Source organism: Nothoprocta perdicaria, unplaced genomic scaffold, assembly GCF_003342845.1.
Source record: "Nothoprocta perdicaria isolate Ctin4 unplaced genomic scaffold, notPer1 scaffold_33, whole genome shotgun sequence".
NCBI lineage: Eukaryota > Metazoa > Chordata > Aves > Tinamiformes > Tinamidae > Nothoprocta > Nothoprocta perdicaria.
Genome location: NW_020455566.1, coordinates 3,035,208 through 3,056,092, shown reverse-complemented (window position 1 = coordinate 3,056,092; position 20,885 = coordinate 3,035,208). Strand labels below are relative to the sequence as shown.

At 63.3% G+C, this 20,885-nt stretch overlaps 3 protein-coding genes across 3 annotated transcripts in view; 1 reads left to right on the top strand and 2 right to left on the bottom strand.

Moving 5' to 3' along the window:
- Window positions 1-624: 624 nt before the first annotated feature.
- NT5C1A (5'-nucleotidase, cytosolic IA) lies at window positions 625-8,953 on the bottom strand. Its single transcript, XM_026043441.1, has 6 exons — window positions 8,858-8,953; window positions 3,051-3,218; window positions 2,095-2,224; window positions 1,714-1,836; window positions 1,143-1,327; window positions 625-990 (listed from the first exon to the last, which is right to left on the bottom strand). Exons 1-6 carry the CDS (start codon window positions 8,948-8,950, stop codon window positions 625-627), a joined length of 1,065 nt encoding a protein of 354 aa, XP_025899226.1. The 5' UTR covers window positions 8,951-8,953.
- Window positions 8,954-10,897: 1,944 nt separating this feature from the next.
- HPCAL4 (hippocalcin like 4) lies at window positions 10,898-14,420 on the bottom strand. Its single transcript, XM_026043393.1, has 4 exons — window positions 14,405-14,420; window positions 12,672-12,841; window positions 12,280-12,495; window positions 10,898-11,918 (listed from the first exon to the last, which is right to left on the bottom strand). Exons 2-4 carry the CDS (start codon window positions 12,831-12,833, stop codon window positions 11,721-11,723), a joined length of 576 nt encoding a protein of 191 aa, XP_025899178.1. The 5' UTR covers window positions 12,834-12,841; window positions 14,405-14,420; the 3' UTR covers window positions 10,898-11,720.
- A 2,972-nt stretch (window positions 14,421-17,392) lies between these two features.
- LOC112950793 (protein FAM49A-like) overlaps window positions 17,393-20,885 on the top strand; it is a 5,141-nt gene continuing 1,648 nt past the window's right edge. The window contains exons 1-3 of the mRNA XM_026043428.1: window positions 17,393-17,414; window positions 19,650-19,720; window positions 20,019-20,047. Of these exons, the coding sequence (XP_025899213.1) occupies window positions 20,030-20,047 (18 nt within the window). The 5' untranslated portion in view covers window positions 17,393-17,414; window positions 19,650-19,720; window positions 20,019-20,029. The remainder of the gene's footprint in view (window positions 17,415-19,649; window positions 19,721-20,018; window positions 20,048-20,885) is intronic.

Sequence of the window (20,885 nt, the reverse complement as noted above, 5' to 3'; positions counted from 1 at the left end):
CACAAGGGCTGGGCTTTGGCTGCTTTACCGAGATATTTAAGTGCTCACTGTTCTAACTGTCAAACTCAGCTTTAAAACCCAGGCCAATAATAAATTGGCCCAAAGCAGTAAGCAGGCTTTTTTTTATTTAAAAAAAAAAAAAGTGCTTATTTCTATTTTTCCAAATTTCAGTGCGTGAAGGGAAAGTTGCTGCACTGGCAAATCTTGGTGGGAGAACAAAGATTTTTTTGGTTGGGGAGCAGGGGCTGGGTCTTGCAGGAGGTTCCCTCTAAGGGAACACTGTTATGGCTTGAATGTGAGCAAAGGAGACAGTTTCAAAGCTGCAAGGAGGTTTGGAGCGCATGCAACCTTCCAGTTCTACAGTTCAAATCCGACTTTATATCCAGTTCAAATCCAGGGAATGGGGCAGCGAGGAGCACCGGGCCAGCAGGACGAGACCTGAGCGTTGCAAAGAATATACGGGCAAGAAGCTGCCGCGTGCTGCCCGCCTCGTCGCTGTGCCCGGCACGAGGCTCCAGGAAAGAGCCCCGCGCTCGCCAGGGCAGGCGCACCGCGAGTGGCCTCGGTGCGTGGTGGCCGCGGCCACGTCCTCGCCGGGTGTCACCCCGCGCCCGGGCGGCTCCGCTACTTGCTGTTGGGGGTTGGCTTCTCCCGCGCCGCCCGCTTGTGCTTCTGCGCCACGCCGTAGGGCACGTGGGCGGCCACGGTGCCCATGGCCTTGGCTCCCTCCACGTGGAACATCTGGTCGTCGAAGAAGATGTGCGGGCGGATCTTCCTCAGGAGCGGGCCCTTGGGAGCGCCGGCCAGGAATAAAGCCTCGTCCGTCTCCAAGCCCCAGCTGCGGAGAGTCTTTAGGGCTCGGGCTCCCGAGCTCGCCGCGCTCCTGGCAGTGACCAGGTAGGTGCGAATAGGACACTCCATCCTCAAGCCCTTGGAGTAGAACTTCTTCTGCAGCTTCCCCAGGGCCTCCAGGAAGCCCTTCAGGGGTCCCTGCCAAAGGGAGAGGAAACCATCAAGCCAGAAATGTCCTCCCCTCCACCCAGAGCAGAGCCCCGGCTGGTTCCCGGGGATGGAGGCTCCTTTGGGCTGTCTCCCACCCAACAACTCGCTGGTCACCCCATACCAGGGACCCTCAGCCCTACCTGGGCCAGAGGCTTGTTCTCATGAGCCTTTTCATGCTCAAAGAACATGTCCAGGCCGTGAGCCTTCACGATTTGCTCCGATTCATCCGAGAAGAGCACGGCGTCGCCATCGAACGCCACCCGCAGCTGGCTGTCCGACACCTCCAGGTCCTTACTGGGGCTGAAGATGGTGGCCGCAGCGATCCCTGGGGAGACAAAGTGCAAGGCGAGAGGTGGCAGTTATCCCAGGGCCTGGCTTTGGGGGTCATCTGCGGAGGAGCAGAGCAAGGCTTGGAAGCAGACAGAGCAAGGAAATGCATATAAGAGCATCTGCAGCTTGGTCTCGAAGGATGTGGTGGCCCAGAGATCTCTTATGGCAAAAGAAGTTCCTAAACGAGAGAACCCATTTTGAATACAAGAGTTAAGAGGGGAAAGCAGGGCCTCTGCCTTAAGGAAAGTTATTTCCATGCAAACTAGAGACTGCGGAGCGTCGAGGATGCCCCACCTGCAGAACAGCTATTGCTCCTCTCACCAACCCCCTGCGGGCTCTGGGCTCTCCCCTGGGCCCCCCAAAGCTGGACCCTGGACTCACCCTCTTCAATGGCCCCACTCACTTTCTCAGCATCAGAGGAGAGGTAGAGGTTGGTGTGGTAGGCCTTGAGGTAACAGATGGGGCTGTTCCCTCCCGTCATGCAGAACCTCTCGATGAACAGATCTGCGGGCAGAGGGATGCTGGAGTGAACCTCACCACCCCCAAAAGGGCCTAGATGGCTCTTCCTTGTGGTCTCCCAAGAGCCAGCAGCAGATGGGGGCCAGCTTTGGTACCATCCTCCACTCAAAGCCCAGAAGGATCTGGGGAAGCCACCAGCGAGTGGTTTGATGGAAGACGTGGCCATCTCCACACCTCATTGCCAAGCAGTGGCCTAAAAGCCAGCGGCTCCCGCTCAAAGGACGGGGCTTGCTCTGAGCTTACCATAGTGGTTGATGCTGTTGATCAAGCGAACCCCAACCTGGGCATGGTTGTTGGTCATGAGGACGATGTCAAAGAGCTCCTCGCTGTCGGGGTAGAGCTCGCGCAGCTGTGTGTTCACGGCCTCCAGCGCCTGCAGCACCCAAGGGCGAAGGAGGGTCACTGAGGACCAGACCCCACGCACAACCCCCACCAAGCGAAAAACACCAGAACGCATCAAAACCAGAGATCTGGCCCAACCTCAGCTATACCCGAGCTTTGCTGACGTCAGCAAACAGCTTTAGCTGGGAAAAAGAGAGCGATTTGGGGAGAAAAATAAACCTCCAACCACTCTATTTTCAAACACAACAAGTTCCAAGTTTTCATTAGAAGATAAGGCTAAATTAGCTTGAAGTTGCATATATTTTTTTTTCCAGCAAATCACTCCATTCTCTCCCCAAGTGAATTTGTTTATTTATGGGTAATAGGCGAGCGAGCCCTTCAGCAAGGGCCAGCAGAGGAGAGCGAGCCAGATGTGGTGGAGCTGGGGCAGCAGTTGGAAAGCGCTTGCAAAATCCAAAACATTTCAACACGCCAAAATTAGAAGCCGTCTGGCTGTGTAGCAAGACCAAAAAAAAAGGGGGGAAAAATATTGGCTGAATTTTTTAAAAAGACGAAGATGAAGAATTCCCTAAAGAGAGACTTCAAATATGATTCAAAGCGACTTTTCCTTCTTCTCCAAGTCTTGTGCCCTTTGGAGAAGCCAGTGTTTCCTCGGTGCTGGCGCACACCCCTTGCCAGAAGGTCTATCCGTGGTTACCTCACTTGCCCCCGCGGCTCCTTTCCCATCGTTTCCCCACCCAAGGGCTTCACGGTAGCCACCCTCGCCAAGGGCTTTGGGCTGCAGATACCTGCCACCGAGCAGGTGGGACATGCGCAAGCACCCGCAGATGTCCCGCCTTGTCCCGTGTCCCCCTCACCTTGACGAAGGGGAAGGCGGCGCCGGGGAGGAAGGGCTCGTTCTCGTGCTCCAGCTGGTACCTCACGTAGGCCTCCACGCCCTGCTCCTCGTAGATCTTCTGCTCCTCCTCCATGCGGAAAAGCGCCCGCGACGACACCGCGATGGTGATGGCGTTCTCGGGCTTCGGCTGCCGGGCACGGGCGCAAGGTCAGGGCACAGCAACGGGCCGGGACGGTGGCACCGTGGCCTCGTGCCCGCGGTCCATGCCGGGAGAACCGCCCGCGCTCCCTGTGCTCCCCAGCAGCATCCGAGTCAGCCCCCGGCCCGAGCGTGTCCCCACGCTGAGGGGTGGCCTTGGGCGTCTTGCCTGGCCATGGGCACCCGCTGCAGCTCCCGCTGGCGCCACCGAGGCCAGGCCGTGCGGAGATGCAGCACGGCACGGGTGGCACTGCCTGCGCGTCCACCGCGCACCATCCTGGCACCTCGGGGACCCTTTCCCTGCTGCTTGGCCCTTGCGGAGGGCTCCGAGACCCATCCCAACGCAAGGGGAGCCGTTCACCCCCGCGCAGGGGGTTAATGGGGCTCAGCCAGCTCCCGTGACGCGGTCCACACGTGACAACCAGCCGGCGCCAGCGCCGCTTTCCAAACACCCGACAGCGCTGCCGCGGGCGCAGCACGACAGACAGGTGGTGCGGGCGCCGATTTATGAGTCATTATTATTAACACGAGGGCTTGATCCGGATCTGCCCGAGTCAACAAGGGGCCTCGAGTGGGACTTGGCAGCAAGAGCGGGGACACCAGAAAAGCCAGGCCCAGCCTGAGCCCCCGGCACTCTCTCCTCGGAGGGCAGAGGGGTGTTAATCCCTATCACTCAGTGCAGGCACAAAAACAAGCTCATTAGTGGTGCCCAGCAAGATGCACCCAGGACAGCAAATGCAAACAAGGGGACTGTGGTGGCAGCAGCGCTGTCCCAAGCTGCCAGGTCCTTGGGAGAGTCCCAGGCAGCAGGGTGAGAGGGTTCGCCCGGGAGATGATTCCCAGGATAACCACATGCATTCCGGAGCTCAAGGCGGGATCAAAGCCGCTCTGGGCCCGTCCTAGGGGATGAGCAAGGCGGAGGTGTCCCCGGGGAGCCCTGCTGCTGCCCGCGGGGTGGGCCGTGACCTGAAGCACCGCGGGGCTCGGCAGAGGGTGCGACTGCAGGGAGCCTGGGAAAGATCCCGGCCGGGAGCGATTGGGAATTCCTGTGCACTCCGCGATTTCCAGGGCCCGTCCCGCACCGACCGCCCACTGACCCACGCGCAGCCCATTTGCAGCAAGGTGGGAGGACGTCCTTGCCGGGCCACTCCACACACCCTGGCCCTGCAAAGCCCAAGCTCCCACCTCAAGCTGGGCTTTACAAATGGGGCCGCCTGGCAAGGCCGAGCTGGAGGAGCTTCTCTGCCCGCAGGACTGGGCTTGCTCTGCCCGTCCTGCCCAGCACGGCGCACCCAGCCATGAGTCAGCGGCACCCATTGCCTTCCCAGCACCCCGGTTCCTTGGCCCCAGATGCCTCCAAGGCTACACGGGTACCTGAAACCCACAGCAAGCAAATAAAGCAGAGGGGGACTGGGCTAGATGCAGGTTAGCTCAGGCCGGGAACGTCCCTGTGCCCAGAGGGATCCCACTGCACGGGTGGAGGAATAGGAGCCCATTTCCAACTGGCTCTTTCAAAAAGAGGTGTGTGACCCGCAGGACACCCAGTCATTTAGATGCCTGCAGAAACGGGAGAGCAGCGGGGACCGCAGCGCGGCTCCAGTGAGTGAATCACAGCCAGGTTCCCAGCTGAAGACCACGGAGTTTTAGCTATTAACTTGTCATGGGTCATATCTTCCCTCTAGCTCATTAATTAATAACTCCGGTGTCGTGGGCCATTTATTAACTGGAAATATTAACAGCTATTAAAGCTCTCGACACGTCTGGCCGTTGGCCTTTAGCGAGGAACCCAGCTGTTTTGCACAGCTCCCAGCTCGCTGCACATGCGAGTTATTTATCCTGCAAGCAGGAGAGCTTCCATTCCCACCTCCCGATCCCACCGGGAAGCGCATCCTGCATGGCCAGCCACGCAAGAGGCTCCCGAAACGAGGTCGGCATCACGCAGGGGCCGTGAGGCTCCTCACCGCCCGCCCAGCCCGAGTTTGCATCGCTCTTTGCATTGCACGGCCGCGCACCAGGAGCACGGGCACCCTGTGCAACACTAACAGGCTGCTCAAGGTCCCTGCCCTGCCGTTTGAAGCCTCCAGGAGGTTCATTTAAGAGGTAATAAATGCAGCAATAAAAATAACCATAATATAATAAAAATAGCCATAAGCTCGGGGCCCAACCGTGCCTCTGCGTGGGCTGCTGCAGCCCCAAGCACCCTGCAGCCAGGAAGCCTGGCCGCTGGCAAGGAGACTTATTGGATCCTGTTTGCTCCTGCCAGGGCGGATTTGCACCATCGGAGCATTTGCTGCAGGAGAGTCTCACCCGGGTGTAAATTCAGCTCATGGCTCCAGCTGGGCTGGAACAGCCCTTCAGTCCTCTGGGAAGCGCTGACGTTTAAGAAATAAGGCAATTCTGCCCTGGAAGGAGAGAGCCTCATTTGGACATCTCTTTGAAGTGGAGGTTTCATTTAGGAGCCTGTTTGGATGCTTTTTCATCCCTGCTATTACCGCACATGATCATTCCTGCGCTGAAAAATCAGCTTTAAAAGCCACAGCCCTATGGGAACCACAAAACCTCAGTTCCCCCATGAAAAGGCTGCAAGCAGGTCCACAGCTCCCAGTCGCAGGTCCATAGCTCCCAGTTTGCCTGTGAAACATCCCAGCTTTGGGAAGGAGAGGCCAGCTCTATCAGAAAGCAGGAGTCCTGCTCCCAGGGATGGGGCAGCACTGCTCCCTGCTGCACACACGGCAAGCTCAGCCTTTACAGGCACGATTTGTCAAGTTGGGCCGTTGAGCACAGCTTTACACAATATTGTAAATATTCCCCCGCGGCAGCGCAGCAGCTGCAGGCTCGAGTTTGGGAAGCGCTCAGCGCTGCCGCTCCCCTGCTTCTCCGCAGGAAAAGGACCAGGTAATAACGGATGGGATTATTTATCTAGCGGCGCCTTGTCCTGCAAGCGCCCGTGGGGGTGCCCAGGTGCAGCCTCCGCTCCGACCCCCCGACCCAAATGATGCTCCGGCCCCAGGGCCAAGGTCGGTAAGATCAGTTAGAGCTCGGCACCGAGCCGAGCCCGGGAAACCACCACAGGGATCTGCTCCGCGGAGTCTCCAGCCCCTGGGATGGTGCTGGGTGCAGTTCCCTGCTGTCTCCCACCAGGAGGCAGGTCCTGCGGGATGCCTGGAGTCACATTCAATGCAGTAGGACCCGCATTCCCACCGGAATTGCCTCCGGCACCGAGCATGGATGAGGTGTCCACCCAAGAGATGGCCAAGCTGAATGTCTTCTGTCCACCAAGAGGAAACACCAGCCCTGGGCTGCAGGATCCAGCACAGCCAAGCCCCATTCCCAAAAGCATCGCGACCTTCCTAGCAGAGCAGGGCTCCATAAAGCGCGAGGCTCATCCCAGAGCCGAGCACCCCAGATGCCGGCAGTGCCTGGAAGTGGTGCCTTGTCCTCCACACATCCAACAGCTGGCCGGCTTTTAGATCAGCCCTGTAATCGGATCTAGTCCCTAAGCAGCCCCAGCACCCAGGATTAGGGGCAGGCATTTGGACGTGCTGCATGAGACACCCATGAGGGGTGCCCAGCAAGGGTGCCCTGCTGTCCATGCCCACATGGAGACATCTCTGAGCATGCACCGGGAGGAGATCCTGCTCAGGTGTATTTGCCCACGATCCCATAATATCCATGGGCAGTGGTGGGTTAAGACGGCATCTGGAAAAGCTGGATCACCTTTGAGGAGCCCCGGGTCAGCAGCAGCTCCCGATGTCACCTCTGCAGGGCTTCACTAGCTGGAGGACCACAGTGGACACCCCGTCCGCATCCACCAAACCAGCAGCCACTTCTGCACTGCTCGGGGCTCAATCTGTCAGATTGACCTTGATGTTCAGAACACCGCTTGCAGCTCTGAGGGTTTCCCTGGATGTCACCAAAGCCAAAGTCCTTGCAGGCTTTTTAAAAATACAAACGGGAAAGCTGGACACCCAGGACACCCACAGGGCTAGGGACAAGCAGGACCCCTGGAGCAGCAGCTCCCGTTATTAACGTGGGCTCTGCACGCAGGTGGCACCACCGGAGACGCCGGGGGACATTCTGCACGTGGCTGGCGAGTGACAGGCTGCAGCACTGACCTCCCCAGCTGGCGGCACCAGGACCCAGGGCACGGGAGGAGCAGAGAGCCCGCACGGGCAGGGAGAGCTCGGCAGCTCCCGCGACCCACGGGCAGGAGCCGGACACCCGTCCCGTGTCCCATGGGACGCACACACCTGCACCAGAGGGATGTGGGCACAGCAGCCGGCTCCGCTTCCCGCACCCGGCAGCGCCGCGGGAGGCTGCGAGGGCCCTGCTCGGGACCGGATCAGGTTGCAAGGCAGGGGCTGGGATGATTGTGGTCTCTCAAAACACATTATTTATAATACGGAGAGGCGCTGCCGTCCGTCACAGGGCCTGACGGCCGCTTGGCCGAGCGGCCCAGAGGTGAGCAAGGAGCTCCAGCCTGGAGCTCGGCTTTGCCGCCGGGCTGTAGCACAAGCCCAAGCAGCCACCGTGCCGTGCCTCAGTTTCCCCACGGGCAAGAGAGATGCTCAGCCTGGACACCAAGTACAAGGTGAGGAAGAGAAGGAGCTCTGGGAATGTTGCAGGGGGTGGAAGTACAGCAGGAAAGAGGCGCATCTCATCAGCACACAGGGCAGCCCCTTCTGCCCTGCACGAAGGGGGTCTCCACACAATCTCCGGGTAAGGAAAAGCATCTGGGATGCTTGGAGCTGGGATCTGCAGCCTTAGATGTCTCTCCTTGCCACAGAGGTCACACAGGCACGGGTTTCCCTATGGAAAGGCACCCAGCACCTTGGGGCAGCAGCGTCCTGTGCCATACAGAGTCCCCGGGATCCGTCCCCAGCGGGTCGCCCGTGCAGCTATTCCGAGAGACGGCGGCACCAAGGGGCACTCGTGTTTCTAAACCCAGCCCTAACCCAGGTTAGATAACACGGGTCCTGCTCCGATCGCGGCGACACGAGGTGCACATGGCACTGGGCCGGGATTTGGCCTCCACACTGTCCCCCTGCTCTGCCCATGCGGGGGTCCCAGCCCCCAGTACAGCCTCCTGCCTTGGCATATGGGACGAGCTGCTCACAGGGCACCAAGCCACCCTGCAAGGACATCTGAGCCTGGGCGGCAGAGGGAAGCCCTGCAGAGACCAGGGGGACCCTGGGGATGTGAAAGGGAAGTGGCACCCGGAGACACCCAGAGACTTCCCCAGAAGGACATAGGGGGCTGAGGGGAGACACAGGGACATGTAGCAAGATCCTGGCACATCTAAAGGGCCTGGAAGAGAAGGGACGCGTGGGGTAGACCCCAAGGGAGCTAAAGAAGGGACACCAGCATTGAGGGAAATACAGTGGGGGAGCAGACCCTGGGGAACTGGAGCAAGACGGGGAGACCCAGAGAGACCCCAGGGACACCCAGGGGAGCTGGAGGCCATAAGACAGCTAGGGGGACCCAGAGGGAATGGGGTACCTGGAGTGATGGGGCACCCAGAGGGGACACTGGGGACAGGGGTGGGCACAAGGACCCCAAGAACCCAGCAAGGACATGGTCCCTGGGGAGCCCCGGCAGGGAGGCAGCCCGGCCCGCGGGGGCGCTCACCGATTTGGGCTTCTTCTTGGGGGCGAGGTTGTCGTAGAAAACCTTGGCCTCTTCCCAGGGCCGCTGCTCCGCCGCGGGGCCCGGCGGCTCCATCGCGCCGCGGCACCGGGAGCTCCGCGGGCACCGGGAGCTCCGGCGGCTCCGGCTCCGCGGGCACCGGGAAGCGGCACCGGGAGCACCGGCGGCTCCGGCTCCGCGGCGGGCTCCGCGGCCGCGCTTTATACGGCGGCCTCCCGTGACGCTGCGGGTTTCAGCCCCCCGAGCGGCGGCGGCTCCTTAACCGCTTCGCGGCCGAGCCCGCCCCGCCGCCCCCGGCCCCCCCGCGCCGCTCCAGGGCCGCCGCCGCCGGCGCGGGGACACCGGCGGGGACAGCGCTGCGCCCTCCTGCCGCCCCGGGCACCGCGCTCCATGGAGGGAGATGCCCGTAGTGGAGGTGGGGCGGAGACAGGAGGTGACCTGGGGACCTCACGGGGAGGACGTGGGGGGCAGGAGGTGACCAGGGGGCTCCATGGGGACACAGGACAAAAGGTGACCAGGGGACCCCATGGGGAGGACATGGGGTAAGCCGTGACCAGAGGACCCCACAGGGACAGGGGTCTTCATCTCAGCATGAGAGCCACCACGGGCCCTCTTTGCAGCTGGGGTTACCCAACCTCATGAAGCACTGTGACAGCGGAGGCTTCTGTCCAGAACCGTTGTCCCCAGCCCATCACGGTGTCTCCTGCACCGGGCACTCAGTGGGGACCCAGGGGCCCGACAGTTTGGGGGCTTGACGGGCACAGGAGCAGCCACTCGGGGAGCTGGAGGTGACAGTGGTGGCTGGTGGCACCGCGAGTTGCAGGGCGGCTCGAATGCTCAGGCCCTTCCCAGAGGAAGCTGTGCTGGGCGCTGGGTAATACAATGATTGCAGATATTAATTAGAGCTATCTGCTAAATGGTCTCCTGCGAGCACTGGTGGGACTGGATCCAGCCTCGGAACTGTGGAAGGCAGGAGGTGAATCCCGGCTTCCATGAATGCTGAGGTGCGTGGGGAGCCCCACACGAGCCCTGAAGGTCAAAACGGGCCACCAAGGAAGGGGCAAGTGACAGAGGACTCTGGTGGCCCGGGCAGCGCCTCGAGGACGGCAGCAGAGGTGCTTGTGTTTAACAGCATTTCAGCTTCCACGGAGTCTCCCTTTCCCAAAGCTCCCAAATAGGTCCCGGCACAACCGAGGCTATTCTCAGCGTCCCCTCTCAAGCTCAAGCTCTGCCCTTTTAGGCTCTGGCAGCTTTCCAGGCTCTCCCAACACGAGTGCTGTGCAGGATCCCTCCTGTGCCAGGCACCACGGAGGGGGGGCTCTTAAAAATACACAGACACGGCCACAGATTTGACTCCTTCCCATCCCGGTGCTGCAGGACACACACTTTGGATGCCCTGCATGGCCAAAGGAGACCCAGGCGCTGGGATCTCCTCTGTTGGATCCCTATTCCCGTCCTCGTGGCCGAGCAGCCAGACGTTCCTGCTGAAATGCAGAGGAGTGGTTGGAGTTGTCAGGAGCATGAGAGCTCCCTAGCAACAGCCTCGGGACTGGTGATGGAGAGAAAAGACCAGGGGAAAAAATGGGAAGGGAAAATAGGAGCAGAGAAGCGGAGCCTGAGAAGATAAGGTGCAGTGACAGCAGGTTCTGGCCATGCTGCTGCTGGGACAGCCAGGGTCTGCACAGAGCCACCAGGCTGTGACCAAGGCGGGGTGGCCGGGATCATCCTCCAGTGCAGAAATGAGAGGCGGTTCCAGCAGAGACCAGGGATCCTATCACCAGGAGATGATGTTGTTCCGTTCCCGACATTACGTGCGCAGATGAAGGCTCGGCCCCCCTCATCCTCGGCAGTACCCGGGCTAAGCCCCACTGTGCTCCCTGAAGACAGGCTTCTTCCATTGTGGGGATCCCACAGGTCTGGATCAGCTCAGGAGCCCCCTGAACAGCAGCCGCGGGACGGTAGCCCCCCATAAACCAGCCAGGAGAGCCACAGGTGGGACATACTTTATTTTCCCATTAAAAAAATATATAACACCTTCACAGTCGCCCAATAGACACAACGGCCATCAACACCACAACGTGCAGGCTACACACGGATCTGCAGTGATATTCCTGTGGGGAGCGCGGCGGGATGGAGCGGGTGGGATGGGGAGGTGCAATTCCGATTCTTGTGCCCGGTGCCCGTGTCCTTGCTCCCTTCCCAGGGGCTCCACGTGTGGCAGGGCCCATCCACACCTTTCCATGGCCTCCCGTGAGGGATGCACCCATTCCCAGAGCTGCCCCGTCCTGCGCCACGCTGGGCGGAAGCGGCTCCGCGCATCCCAACCCGGCACAGCCCACGGCACCCTGAGGAATCAGTGGCCCCTTCCCTGGTCCTAGGTGTCTTCCCATGTCCTCAGTGACCAGGAACCCACCACAGACATCCCAAATGCCACCAGGGCGGCTTAAAGCAGCAGCTGGCACAGAGGCACCGTCCCACCGAGCCGGGCGGGAGGGCTAAAGGTGGGCAGTGCCCAGGGATCGCTGGCGAGGGCAGGACATGGAGCCTTTCAGCCTCCCCGGAGGCCTCACGGGCAAGGAGGGGAAAAAGGAAAAAAAGCTGGTTCAAGCTCCTAGACTAATGGGAAGGATGGAGCCCGTGGCTCACATCCCGGGCTGAGCAAGCGGGGGCTCCAGCGGGCAGGAGAAGCAGATTCCCCACTGGATCTGGGCCACTAGGCACTGGGCAAAGCTCTGGGAAGCAGCATGTGAGCGGCAGGGATGGGAGATGGAGCAGCCGGAATAGGAACCATCATGGGGATCAGAGGTTGGATCAACCAGGCTAGCGGGGACCCCCCACCCCGGCTCTACTTCTGCATGTCGCACTGCAGGAGGAGGACGATGGAGGGATCGCTCTTCGCCGCCTCCTTGAACTCTTCCAGGGAGATCTGGTCGTCTTTGTCCTTGTCCATCTTGGTGAAGATCTTGTCAACACGCTGCTGGGGGGTCAGCCCGTCCTGGTTCATCCTCATCATGATCACGGTGCCCACCATCTTGTAGATGGCCTGTGGCGAGAGGTGCGAAGCTCCAGAGCTGGAGCATGGGCTGGGCCGAAGGCTCCAGGCCAAGGCGGGTGTGCAATTCCTACCCTTGCTGGGACCTGCCTGCACTGTGGGTCTGCACAGCTAAACCCCTACGCACTCCTGGGCTCTTAGCCAAAGTTATGGCCAGGGAAACCCATTCTAGGGTAGCAGAGAGGGCCCATACATCTTTTAACAGCCTGGAGAAAGCAGGCCACCCTTGCTGGTTTCAAGCATTGAGCTTCCAGAAGAAGCTGCAGGTCAAAGCGAGCTGCTTGGCTCCAGCCTCATCCTCGCCCGGCACCATCGGGGCTGAGCCCACTACCGTGTCCCGCGCCACCTGTACCTCAATGATCTCCAGCATCTCCAAGCGAGTGATCTTCCCGTCTCCATCCAGGTCGTACATCTCAAAGGCCCAGTTGAGTTTCTGCTCAAAGGTCCCCCTGGAGGTGACAGACAGGGCACAGATGAACTCGCGGAAGTCAATGGTGCCGTCACCGTTCTTGTCGAAGGTGCGGAAAGCGTGCTGGGCGAACTTGGAGGCGTCTCCGTAGGGGAAGAACTGCAGGGAGGAGAGAGGAGAGACATCTAAACGGGGAGGGGGAGCTCGGCGTGGCGGGTGGACATGGCGTCCTCAGTGCTGCAGGGTCCCAGGGCTGCTCCTCGGCCCGGGAGCTGGGCACAGGGCTGGGGACCCTGCTGGGGACACGGCCGGGAGCACCCCGCAGCTGGGCCCACCTTGATGTAGAGCTGCTGGAACTCCTCCAGGTTGAGGATGCCGGTGGGACAGTCCTTGAGGAAGCCCTTGTACCACTGCTTCAGCTCCTGCTCGCTGAACTCCGTGCTCCGCACCAGGTCGTCCAGCATCTCGGGCGCCAGCTTGCTGTTGTGCTTCCCCATGGCCGAGCCTGCGAGAGGAGGCACGGGGCTGGGGAGCGCCGGTGCCACCCGCCTGCTCCATGCGCCTGGCACACGCACGCGGGATGCCGGGATGCGGCATCGGCTCCGTGACACGTTCACGGCCCGCGTCGCTGGAGCAGGACAGGACGTGTCGAAGGATGTGGCAATCGCGCCGGCAGCACCAGACCCACAGCCCCCCGGCGCCGGCGGCCACCGCGCGCCCCTGGGCACGGACATCCCCGCGGCGCCGCGTGCCGGGTCCCGCGAGGCAGCCGCTGCGTAGGCAGGGCGCCAATCTGCTCCCAAGACGCTCCGTGCCGGCTCCCACACAGCCTTGGCTGCCGGCCGCTGCTCCGGCAGAGCCACAGATGGCGAGCGAAGCCCACCCTGACGCTTCTCTCCCAAGGAAGTTGAGGAGAAGTTCACCTGGAGAGCGACCAAGCAGCATCTCCGCTCCAGGTGCCCCAAGTCCCAGGCACAGGGACCTGCCGCCTTCCCCCAACTCCTGGTCTCCTCATCAGGGCACAACCCTCCCAGCACCCCGGGGCTGCTCCTCGGGCTCGTTAGCTCTACTCTTAGTTAATCCCTCTGTCAGAGGCTGCTTCCTGCTCCACCATCTGCCACCAGGCTGCTGCGGTGGGACGTCACCCACTGCCTTTGGGCAACCGGAGCCAAGGAAACCTGGAGGCACCGCAGAGAACAGGGGCTAACACCTCCCCACCGATCCCGTCCGCACCGCGGCCACCTCCAGCCAGCAGACACCCGTCCGTCCTGCCGTGCCCTGGGTAGGGTGAGGGGTGGAGGTGCTTTCCGCGTCTTCCAAAGGGTGGGATTTCTGGCCGGTGATGGTGATCCCTCCCCTGCAGGTACCGTGTCTTCCTCTGGCCCCGCTGGGGCCATGGGCCACGTTGCCCTGCACAAGGGCTGGCAAGAGGAGGCCTTTGCCAGGTGGGAACAGCAAAAAGGACCGTCTGACCAGTTCCCTCCCTGCCAGTGTTGCCTCCAACAAGATGAGGGTGTGGGAAGTTCCTCTAGTCCAAAGACCTCGATTCCTATTTCCAAGCAAGACACGGAGCCCAGAGCAGCCTAACTGGGCAGAGGACCAGATCCTGCCCTTGGGGATGATGTTGGGCCGTCCTTGAGATGAAGGCTGCAGTGCAAGGGACCCCGAGTGATGCCTCCAGCATCCGTGTGGGTCGGCCGGGTATGGGAAGAGACGGAATGGGACACAGGACCCCGGTCTTATAGGAGAGATGGGACCAGGAGGACCAAGTTTCATGGAGCCTGCACTAGGAACAAGCAGCCCCTCTCCGCACAAGGCAGGAGACCCCCTTGAGAGCACCCTGGAGCACCGGGTTCATCCCGCCGCTCCCGGAGCATCCCTGCTGGCAAGGGAAGCGGCTCCCCGTGGGACCGCTCTCACCCCGCCCGGCAGCCCCGCTCCCACGGGAATCACTTCCCGGGGCCGCCCCGCTCCCCAAGGCACCGGCTCCAGGTGGGAGCGGCTCCGGCACCGACGGCAGCTCCCGCTCCCGGGGAGGACGGGGGCGGCCCCAGGGACCCCCCCTTACCTGGAGAACGGCGTGGAGGGCAGAGCCTGGGCCAGGGAGCCGAACCGAAGCCGAACCGGAGCCGAACCGGAGCCGGAGCCGGTGCCGGGAGGGGCCGCCCCCGCCCCGCTCTGTCCCCCCCCGGCGCCGCCCCCGCCCCTCTTGTCACCGCGGGCGGCCCGCCCCTCCCGGCCGCGGAGCCCCATTGGCTGGGAGAGCTGTCAATCAGCCCGGAGGGGGCTACGGGGGGCGGGCTCGGAGTGGGGTCAGGGGACTGGGATGCTGGCACCGGGATGGGGACGTTGCCGGGAGGGTGGCGTTGGAATGGGGATGCTGGGACCAGGGTACCAGGGTGCTGTGTGGAGCTGGATGCTGGGACAGGGTGCTGGGACCGTGGGACACTGGGGTGGGCTACTGGGAGTGGGCTCTGGCAGCGGGATGTTGGGATAGGGAATGTGGGCGCAGGGGAGTCAGTGCCCCAAATGCCCCCCATTCCTGCTCCATCCTCTGCTCCTTCCCTGCCGGCGCTCAGCACCGTGTGTCACCCCATCCCAGAGGCGCTTCACAGCGCCTTCTCCTCCTCCTCCTCCTCCTCACTTTACCTGGAGTCGCCTCCCAGCCCCCGCAGCTCAACCGACCCCAAACTGCCCCAAGCCCCTGCCCTGCAGGGAGGGGGGGCTGCGGGACACCCCATTCCAAGTGTCCCAGCAAAGGATCCCAGGGCTGCCCCACTGTGGGGCCAAGGGCCGGGCTTCGCCGCTCGCTGCATGGAGGGATTGCAACAATGTGCAGAAAAACACCCCGATTTCCAGAAATAAGGGCAAAGCGTCACCATGGCAACCGCTGGGCTGCTCTTCCCGGTGACCTTGGCCATCCGGATCCCCAGCGCCGGAGCCCATCCAGCCCCCCGGCCATGCGGCAGCTGCCACCAGCGGCGCTGGGGGAAGGTCCCATCTGGCCACCAAATCCGGGCACGGGGACGGTTTGTGAAAGGACCTCAGCCCTGCGTGCGCGGCGCCTGCCCCAGGAAGCGGGGCAGAGTCTCCCCCTGCACTGAAGCAGCCCCTGACGTTTCTCACCTGATTAAGTAGAGGAGACATCAATTAGCGCCCCTGTAAAGTCACCTCCCTTGGGATGCTCCGAGGAAAAGGAAAGAAAGAGGAAAAGGAAAGAAAGAAAAGAAAGGAATGAGGGTTTAATGGAAGCAGTGCCGCCACGGAGCCCAATGAGGAGCAGGGCCCCGTGCTGTCGTGGGCTTTTCCAGGAGTGCCAGACCGGGCAGGATGGGAGGCATTGGGGGCAGCAATGTCCCCAGGTGTGTCCCCCATTTACAGCCCTTACAGTTTGGATGTTACTGAAGGGAAAGGCGGCACTGCTTCCCGAGGGGCAGCCCGGGGAGCCTTTGGCTCAAGGACAGGGGGAAAGCTGGGCACAAAGCAGGAGCTGCAAAGACCCCTGTCACCAACCTGCTGGGCACTCAGGGGCCTCTGAGGAGCAGCACCGCTGCCCCTGCACTGGCTGGGGCTGGGGCTGAGGCCGCTGCAGCTCAGCGCATGCAATGGGTGTGCATGAGCTGCACCCACTGCAGCTCAGCGCATGCAACAGGGTGCATGGGAGCAGCAGCTGCTGCAGCTCAGTGCATGCAGCGGGGTGTGTGGGAGCTGCATGGGGCAGCTGGAAAGCAGCAGGGAACGATCAGGCTGAGCACAAACGGGACATGCTGGGGACACTGGTCAGGTGGGGTGCCCAATTTTGGGGTGCCCAGCTCCAGGGTGTCCAGCTGCTCCCGGTGTGTCCTCGCTCTCGCTCCCTTCTCCAGGCTGCCGGCATGCGGAGCTGCCGGGCTTCAAGGGAGTGCTAAAGCCCGGATCTCCGGTGCCGCCGCTGCATGCGAAGGGCTGCAGCTTCCCCCAGCGGCGCCGGGCTGCAGCGACAGCTCCGAGGGGGCTGCGCCAGGCAGGGGGGCCCGGGCACCTCGGTGCCCCTGGCTCGAGCTCCCCAGGGACCTGAGTGTGGGGCTGCAGTGTCACCAAGTGCCCCCGCTTAAGGAAGGTGCCCTGCGGGGACATTGTTCCATGGGAAGGGAGACGGTCCCTGCTCTGCTACCCGTCCAGGTGCCAGCACCAATTGCAGCTCCTGGAGATGCTCAGAGCCCCGGGAAACACCAAATCGCTGCTGTTTGTCACCCCCCTTTCCCCATTCTGTGTCCCCCCCCAACAACGGGGGGCAGCTGCTACCCGTGACCAGGGTGTTGATGCACCTGGGAGCAGCCGGTCCTGCAGCACTGGGGGAACGTGAGGTTTCTGATCCTCTTCTCTGTGAACCAGCGGTGTCACCACTCCAGTGGCTAGTCACAGCAGGGGGCTTTTAGGACATGGGGTTGTTGTCCCAGGGGGAGATGGGCCCAGAAGCCAGGGAGTTCAGCCCAGAGACAGGGCTGGGGTGGGGATTGCAGATATGCAATGGATATGCAGGATATGCAGGAACCTCCCCCAGGCTCACAGGTTGTCCCTTAACCTCTTAAGGGTTAAGGTGTCCCTGAACCTCTTAATGGCATGCGCCCCGTGTCCCTATGGTGCCCCTGGCCCTGCTGACGCCCCAGTCCCCCCTCAGCCCCCTGCTGGAGCCCCCTCACTGCCTGTCCCCAGCGCCACAGAGCAGTCCCACTGAGGGGACCGTTTTGACGAAAAAAGCTTCATTTCCAGGTTCCCCCCTTCCCAGCTCCGGGGCTGCAACGAGGGTGGGGGGGTGCAGAGGGCGCCCCGCAAAATCCAAAGCAGGGGTTGCCCAGCATCCCGGCCAGATGTGGACCCTCCGCTTCCCCAGATGTGGGGTGGGAGCCCCCCAGATGTGGGGTGGGAGCCGCCCAGACGCGGCGGTGGCGGCGGGCGCGGAGCCGCGCGGGTTAAACGGCCCCGAGACGTCACGGGGGCGGCGGGGGGGGGGGTCGCGGGCGGCCCGTGCGCGCGGGGCGGCCCCTTCGCAGCCCCCCCCACGTCGCCGCCGCCGCCGCCGCCGCCGCGTCGCTCCGGTGAGAGGCGCCGGGCGCCGCGCAGAGCCGGGCGGCCCCGCGGAGGGAGCGGGGGGAAGCGGGGTGCGGGCTTGGGTGCAGGGGGGTGCATAGAGATTCTCCCCGCACGCCGGGGGTCGCCGCAGCCCCGCGGGGGTCCCGGGGAGCCCTGCGGAAAATCCGCCAGCAGCCGCAGCGCAGGGAGCCCCGGGAAGGGGAGCGGGGGGCTCCGTGTCCCCTCAAGCCGGGGAGGCAGCAAGGGGGAGATGAGGGGTCTGGGGGCTCCCGAGAGCTCCAGCCCTTCCCGGGATTACAGCGGCGCCAATGGGGCTGCGGTGACCTCGTTCCTGGGATATCATTCCCCACCCCTAGGAAAATCCATCCATCCTCCAGCACATCCATCCGTGCAGCTTCCAGGGGCTGCGGCAGCGCCGGAGCGGCCGCGGGACAGGAGAGGCTCCCAGCGGGCACAGGGGGGTCACAGAGGCAGAGGGGAGAGCAGACCCCTCCCATCCCCTCCCTGGCCTGGGGACGGTGACGGGCTGCGATGTCCCCTTGGGCTGTGGTGTCCCCTTGGGCTGCAATGTGCCCTGGTCTGTGGTGTCCCCTCACAGGGGACGCTCGGCCACACAGGGATGCTGTGGTGGCTGCAGAAGTCACAGCCTGAACCCCGCCACGGTGCCCATGGCCTCATCCCAGGGGCATCACGGGCGCTGCCTGGTGCCGGGGGAAGGATCATCCTCGGAGGGCAGAATCAGCCTGGCTGGAGCAGGAGGGGGATCCGGCCACCCCGCAGGCTCCCTCCGGCATCGGCTGCTCCGGACGGAGAGCCGGGAGATGCCCGTGAGGCACAAGAGGAGCGGTAGTGCCAGAGCAGGCCTGGGTGCACCCCGAAGCTCAGGGACACCCCTGCTGTCACTGGGAGAGGGGCCTGTCCCCCTCTCGCACGGGGCAGGCGTGAAGCCCACGGCAGGGGGTCCTGGGCTGGCAGTGGCGGGCAGAGCGGGCAGCGCTTTGGGGCTGAGCGCGGCCCCCAGGTGCCACCCTGCTGCCCCGGGGACAAAGCGACACCGCAGCCAGGGTGGCGCAGGGACCCCGGCCTCCGCGGAGCAGCCTCCACCCGGCTCCGCGCGTCCCCCGGGTGCAGGCGCCGCTGAGGAGCTTGGCGACCCGGAGTCCCTGCTCCCGCCTCTCAAGGACACTCCCCGCACGGGCGCCGAGGACGGATGCCTGGAATTTACAGGAATGCGGGAGCGGGAGCAAGTGCCCGAGCCCGGCCGCGCGGCACCGGCGTCGCTCGCACACAAGGTCCCCTCCTATGGGGTCCACTGGCAGGGCAAGGGCACAGCCGGCCGGGGACAAACAGGTGACACTCCAGAAGGATGCCCCAAAGGCCCCATCCCCACCGGTGACGGCAAATCCTGGCGGCGCTGGGCGCTGCTCTCCCGGTCACACAGGAATTCACAGGGATCAGGGCTGGCTCTGCCCGTTCCTTATCTGGTGGCAGGGAGAGCCAGGAGCAGTGTCCAGGGCCGGCTTCCAGCAGAGCAGTTCCCTGGGAAGCTTTTCATGGAGACCTCGATTCCTTCTCCGGCTCCATGCGGCTCCCGGCAGGCACTGAGCCATTTATTCCAGAGGAAACCAGGTTGTTCTCGCCGCTCCCAGAGGAGTCAGTGCCTGGATTTGGATTCTGTAACCCTCAGGATGCTCCTGTGACCCTCAGGATGCTCCTATAACCCCCAGGATGCCCCCGTGACCCTGAGGATGCTCCCAGTGCTGGCCGGGCAGGAGGAGGGCACCCATGGGCTGCATTGAGGGCAGCCCCATGCCCAGGAGGCAGCCGTTCCTGGGCACCCAGCACCGAGCAAGGGAGAGCTCTGCCTCCCCACTCCCTTTTTTAATTAAACCCAAGCACTTAATTACAGCCTGCCATTTCCCACAGGGAAGCCTGGCCCCGGGGCAGCAGCCCCTCTGTGCCGGGAGCTCCCCGTGCCCCGGGGCCTGCAGGGACTTTTCCCAATGCTGTTGGGCCACATCCTGCACCGGGACGCCCCGGGACCAGCCCTGCTCGTCCCACTGCACCTGGACACCCCTGGGAGTCACTCCCACACAGCGCTGCTGTCCCCGATGTGTGCACCTAAAGGACACGGGACAGTGTCACGGGACACCGCGGGATGCTGCAGTTGGCCCCACTGGGAACCTTGAGCCGCCCCGGAGTCCCCCGGGTCCCCGACGCTGCCGCCCTCCTGCCCACAGGTCTCTGCAGCCCATGAAGTGACTTCGGAGCCTCCACCGGCCCCGCTGCTGCCGTCGCGCCGAACACCGAGGTACAGACCCCGGCGGCAGGGACGCGATGCCCAAGCCTGCACGTGGGGGACTCACATGGCCCCATGCAGGACATCCACGGGAGCTATAGGCTTCACGGAGCGTATGGGGGTGTTCCCTATGGACAGACCCCCACAGCAGCTCCCGCTTCCCTCCCTGCCTTCAACGGAGCAGGAAGGGCCTCAGGCCCCGGCAGGGCGGCCGCGGGGACCAGGGTCCCGTCCCGGGGGACCGCAGGGGCCGGGTGTCCCTCTGTCCAAGGCAGGGACCCCGCTCCAAGCTCCTGTTTCTCTCGCTCAGCTCTGCTGGCCATGGGCAACCTGATAAAGGTACTGGGCAAAGATTTAGAAAACTGTCCTCATTTTTTCCTGGATTTTGAAAGTAAGTGCGGTGAGACGGGCGGGGGGCCGGGGTGGGCGGGAGGCGCCCGCCGCCCCGCTCAGGCTCCGCGGTGGCACCGGGACGATGCCCCCGTGGTGGCCGCTCCGCTGGTCCCGGCGCAGCTCCCGAGACAGGCGCCGCAAACCCCCCCTTATCCCATCCCGAGCCTTCCTCCTTCCCGCCACTCCTTCCTCTCCATCGCCACCATCCGCCCGCGCTCATCGCCATCGGAGAGGCTGCGGGAGCCGGGAGGGTCCCCGGCACCGCTGCCCCCGCCGGCCGCTCGCCATCCTGCTCCCGTTCCTCTCCTGTCTTCTCTTGCAGGATTCATGTGGGGAACCTTCTTAAAGTGTTGCCTTAAAGCGAGCTTGAGCAAGGCCCTAATTTTTCCCTTGGCTTGGAAAGTGAGATGGGATTTTTTCTTTGCCTTTCCGGAGTTCCGCCTCCACGCACATCTCACGCTCTCGCCCCCATCGCCTCGCGCCCATCCCAGCCCTCCCGTGTCCCGCTGCACAGGCTCCGTCCCCGCAGCCCCGGGACCCGCTCCCGGCCTCCTCCGCGGGGCCACCTGCAGCCTGGGGGGGACCCCTGGCCCCGGGGGGCTGCAGGAACAACCACAGACCAGTCCCCTCCCGCGGCTTGGCCACAGGACAAGGTTGGGACGGGGGCACCACCAGGAAGGGATAACGGGGCAGTTTGGGGGCAGAGGAGCCCGTTTTGGGCGCGCGCGGGCAGGGGGCGGCGCGGGGGGCCCCGGGGCCGTTTCCCTTGGCGGGCGCCGCCGCG

Coding starts and splice junctions, on each gene's coding strand:
- NT5C1A (XM_026043441.1), bottom strand. CDS start 8,950: ATGGAGCCGCCGGGCCCCGCGGCGGAGCAGCGGCCCTGGGAAGAGGCC. Junction 2,225..3,050: donor CCGCCTTCCCCTTCGTCAAG/GTGAGGGGGACA, acceptor TGGGTGCTGCAG/GCGCTGGAGGCCGTGAACAC. Junction 1,837..2,094: donor CAACAGCATCAACCACTATG/GTAAGCTCAGAG, acceptor CTCTGCCCGCAG/ATCTGTTCATCGAGAGGTTC.
- HPCAL4 (XM_026043393.1), bottom strand. CDS start 12,833: ATGGGGAAGCACAACAGCAAGCTGGCGCCCGAGATGCTGGACGACCTG. Junction 12,496..12,671: donor TCCAGCAGCTCTACATCAAG/GTGGGCCCAGCT, acceptor TCCTCCCTGCAG/TTCTTCCCCTACGGAGACGC. Junction 11,919..12,279: donor AGATGCTGGAGATCATTGAG/GTACAGGTGGCG, acceptor CTCTCGCCACAG/GCCATCTACAAGATGGTGGG.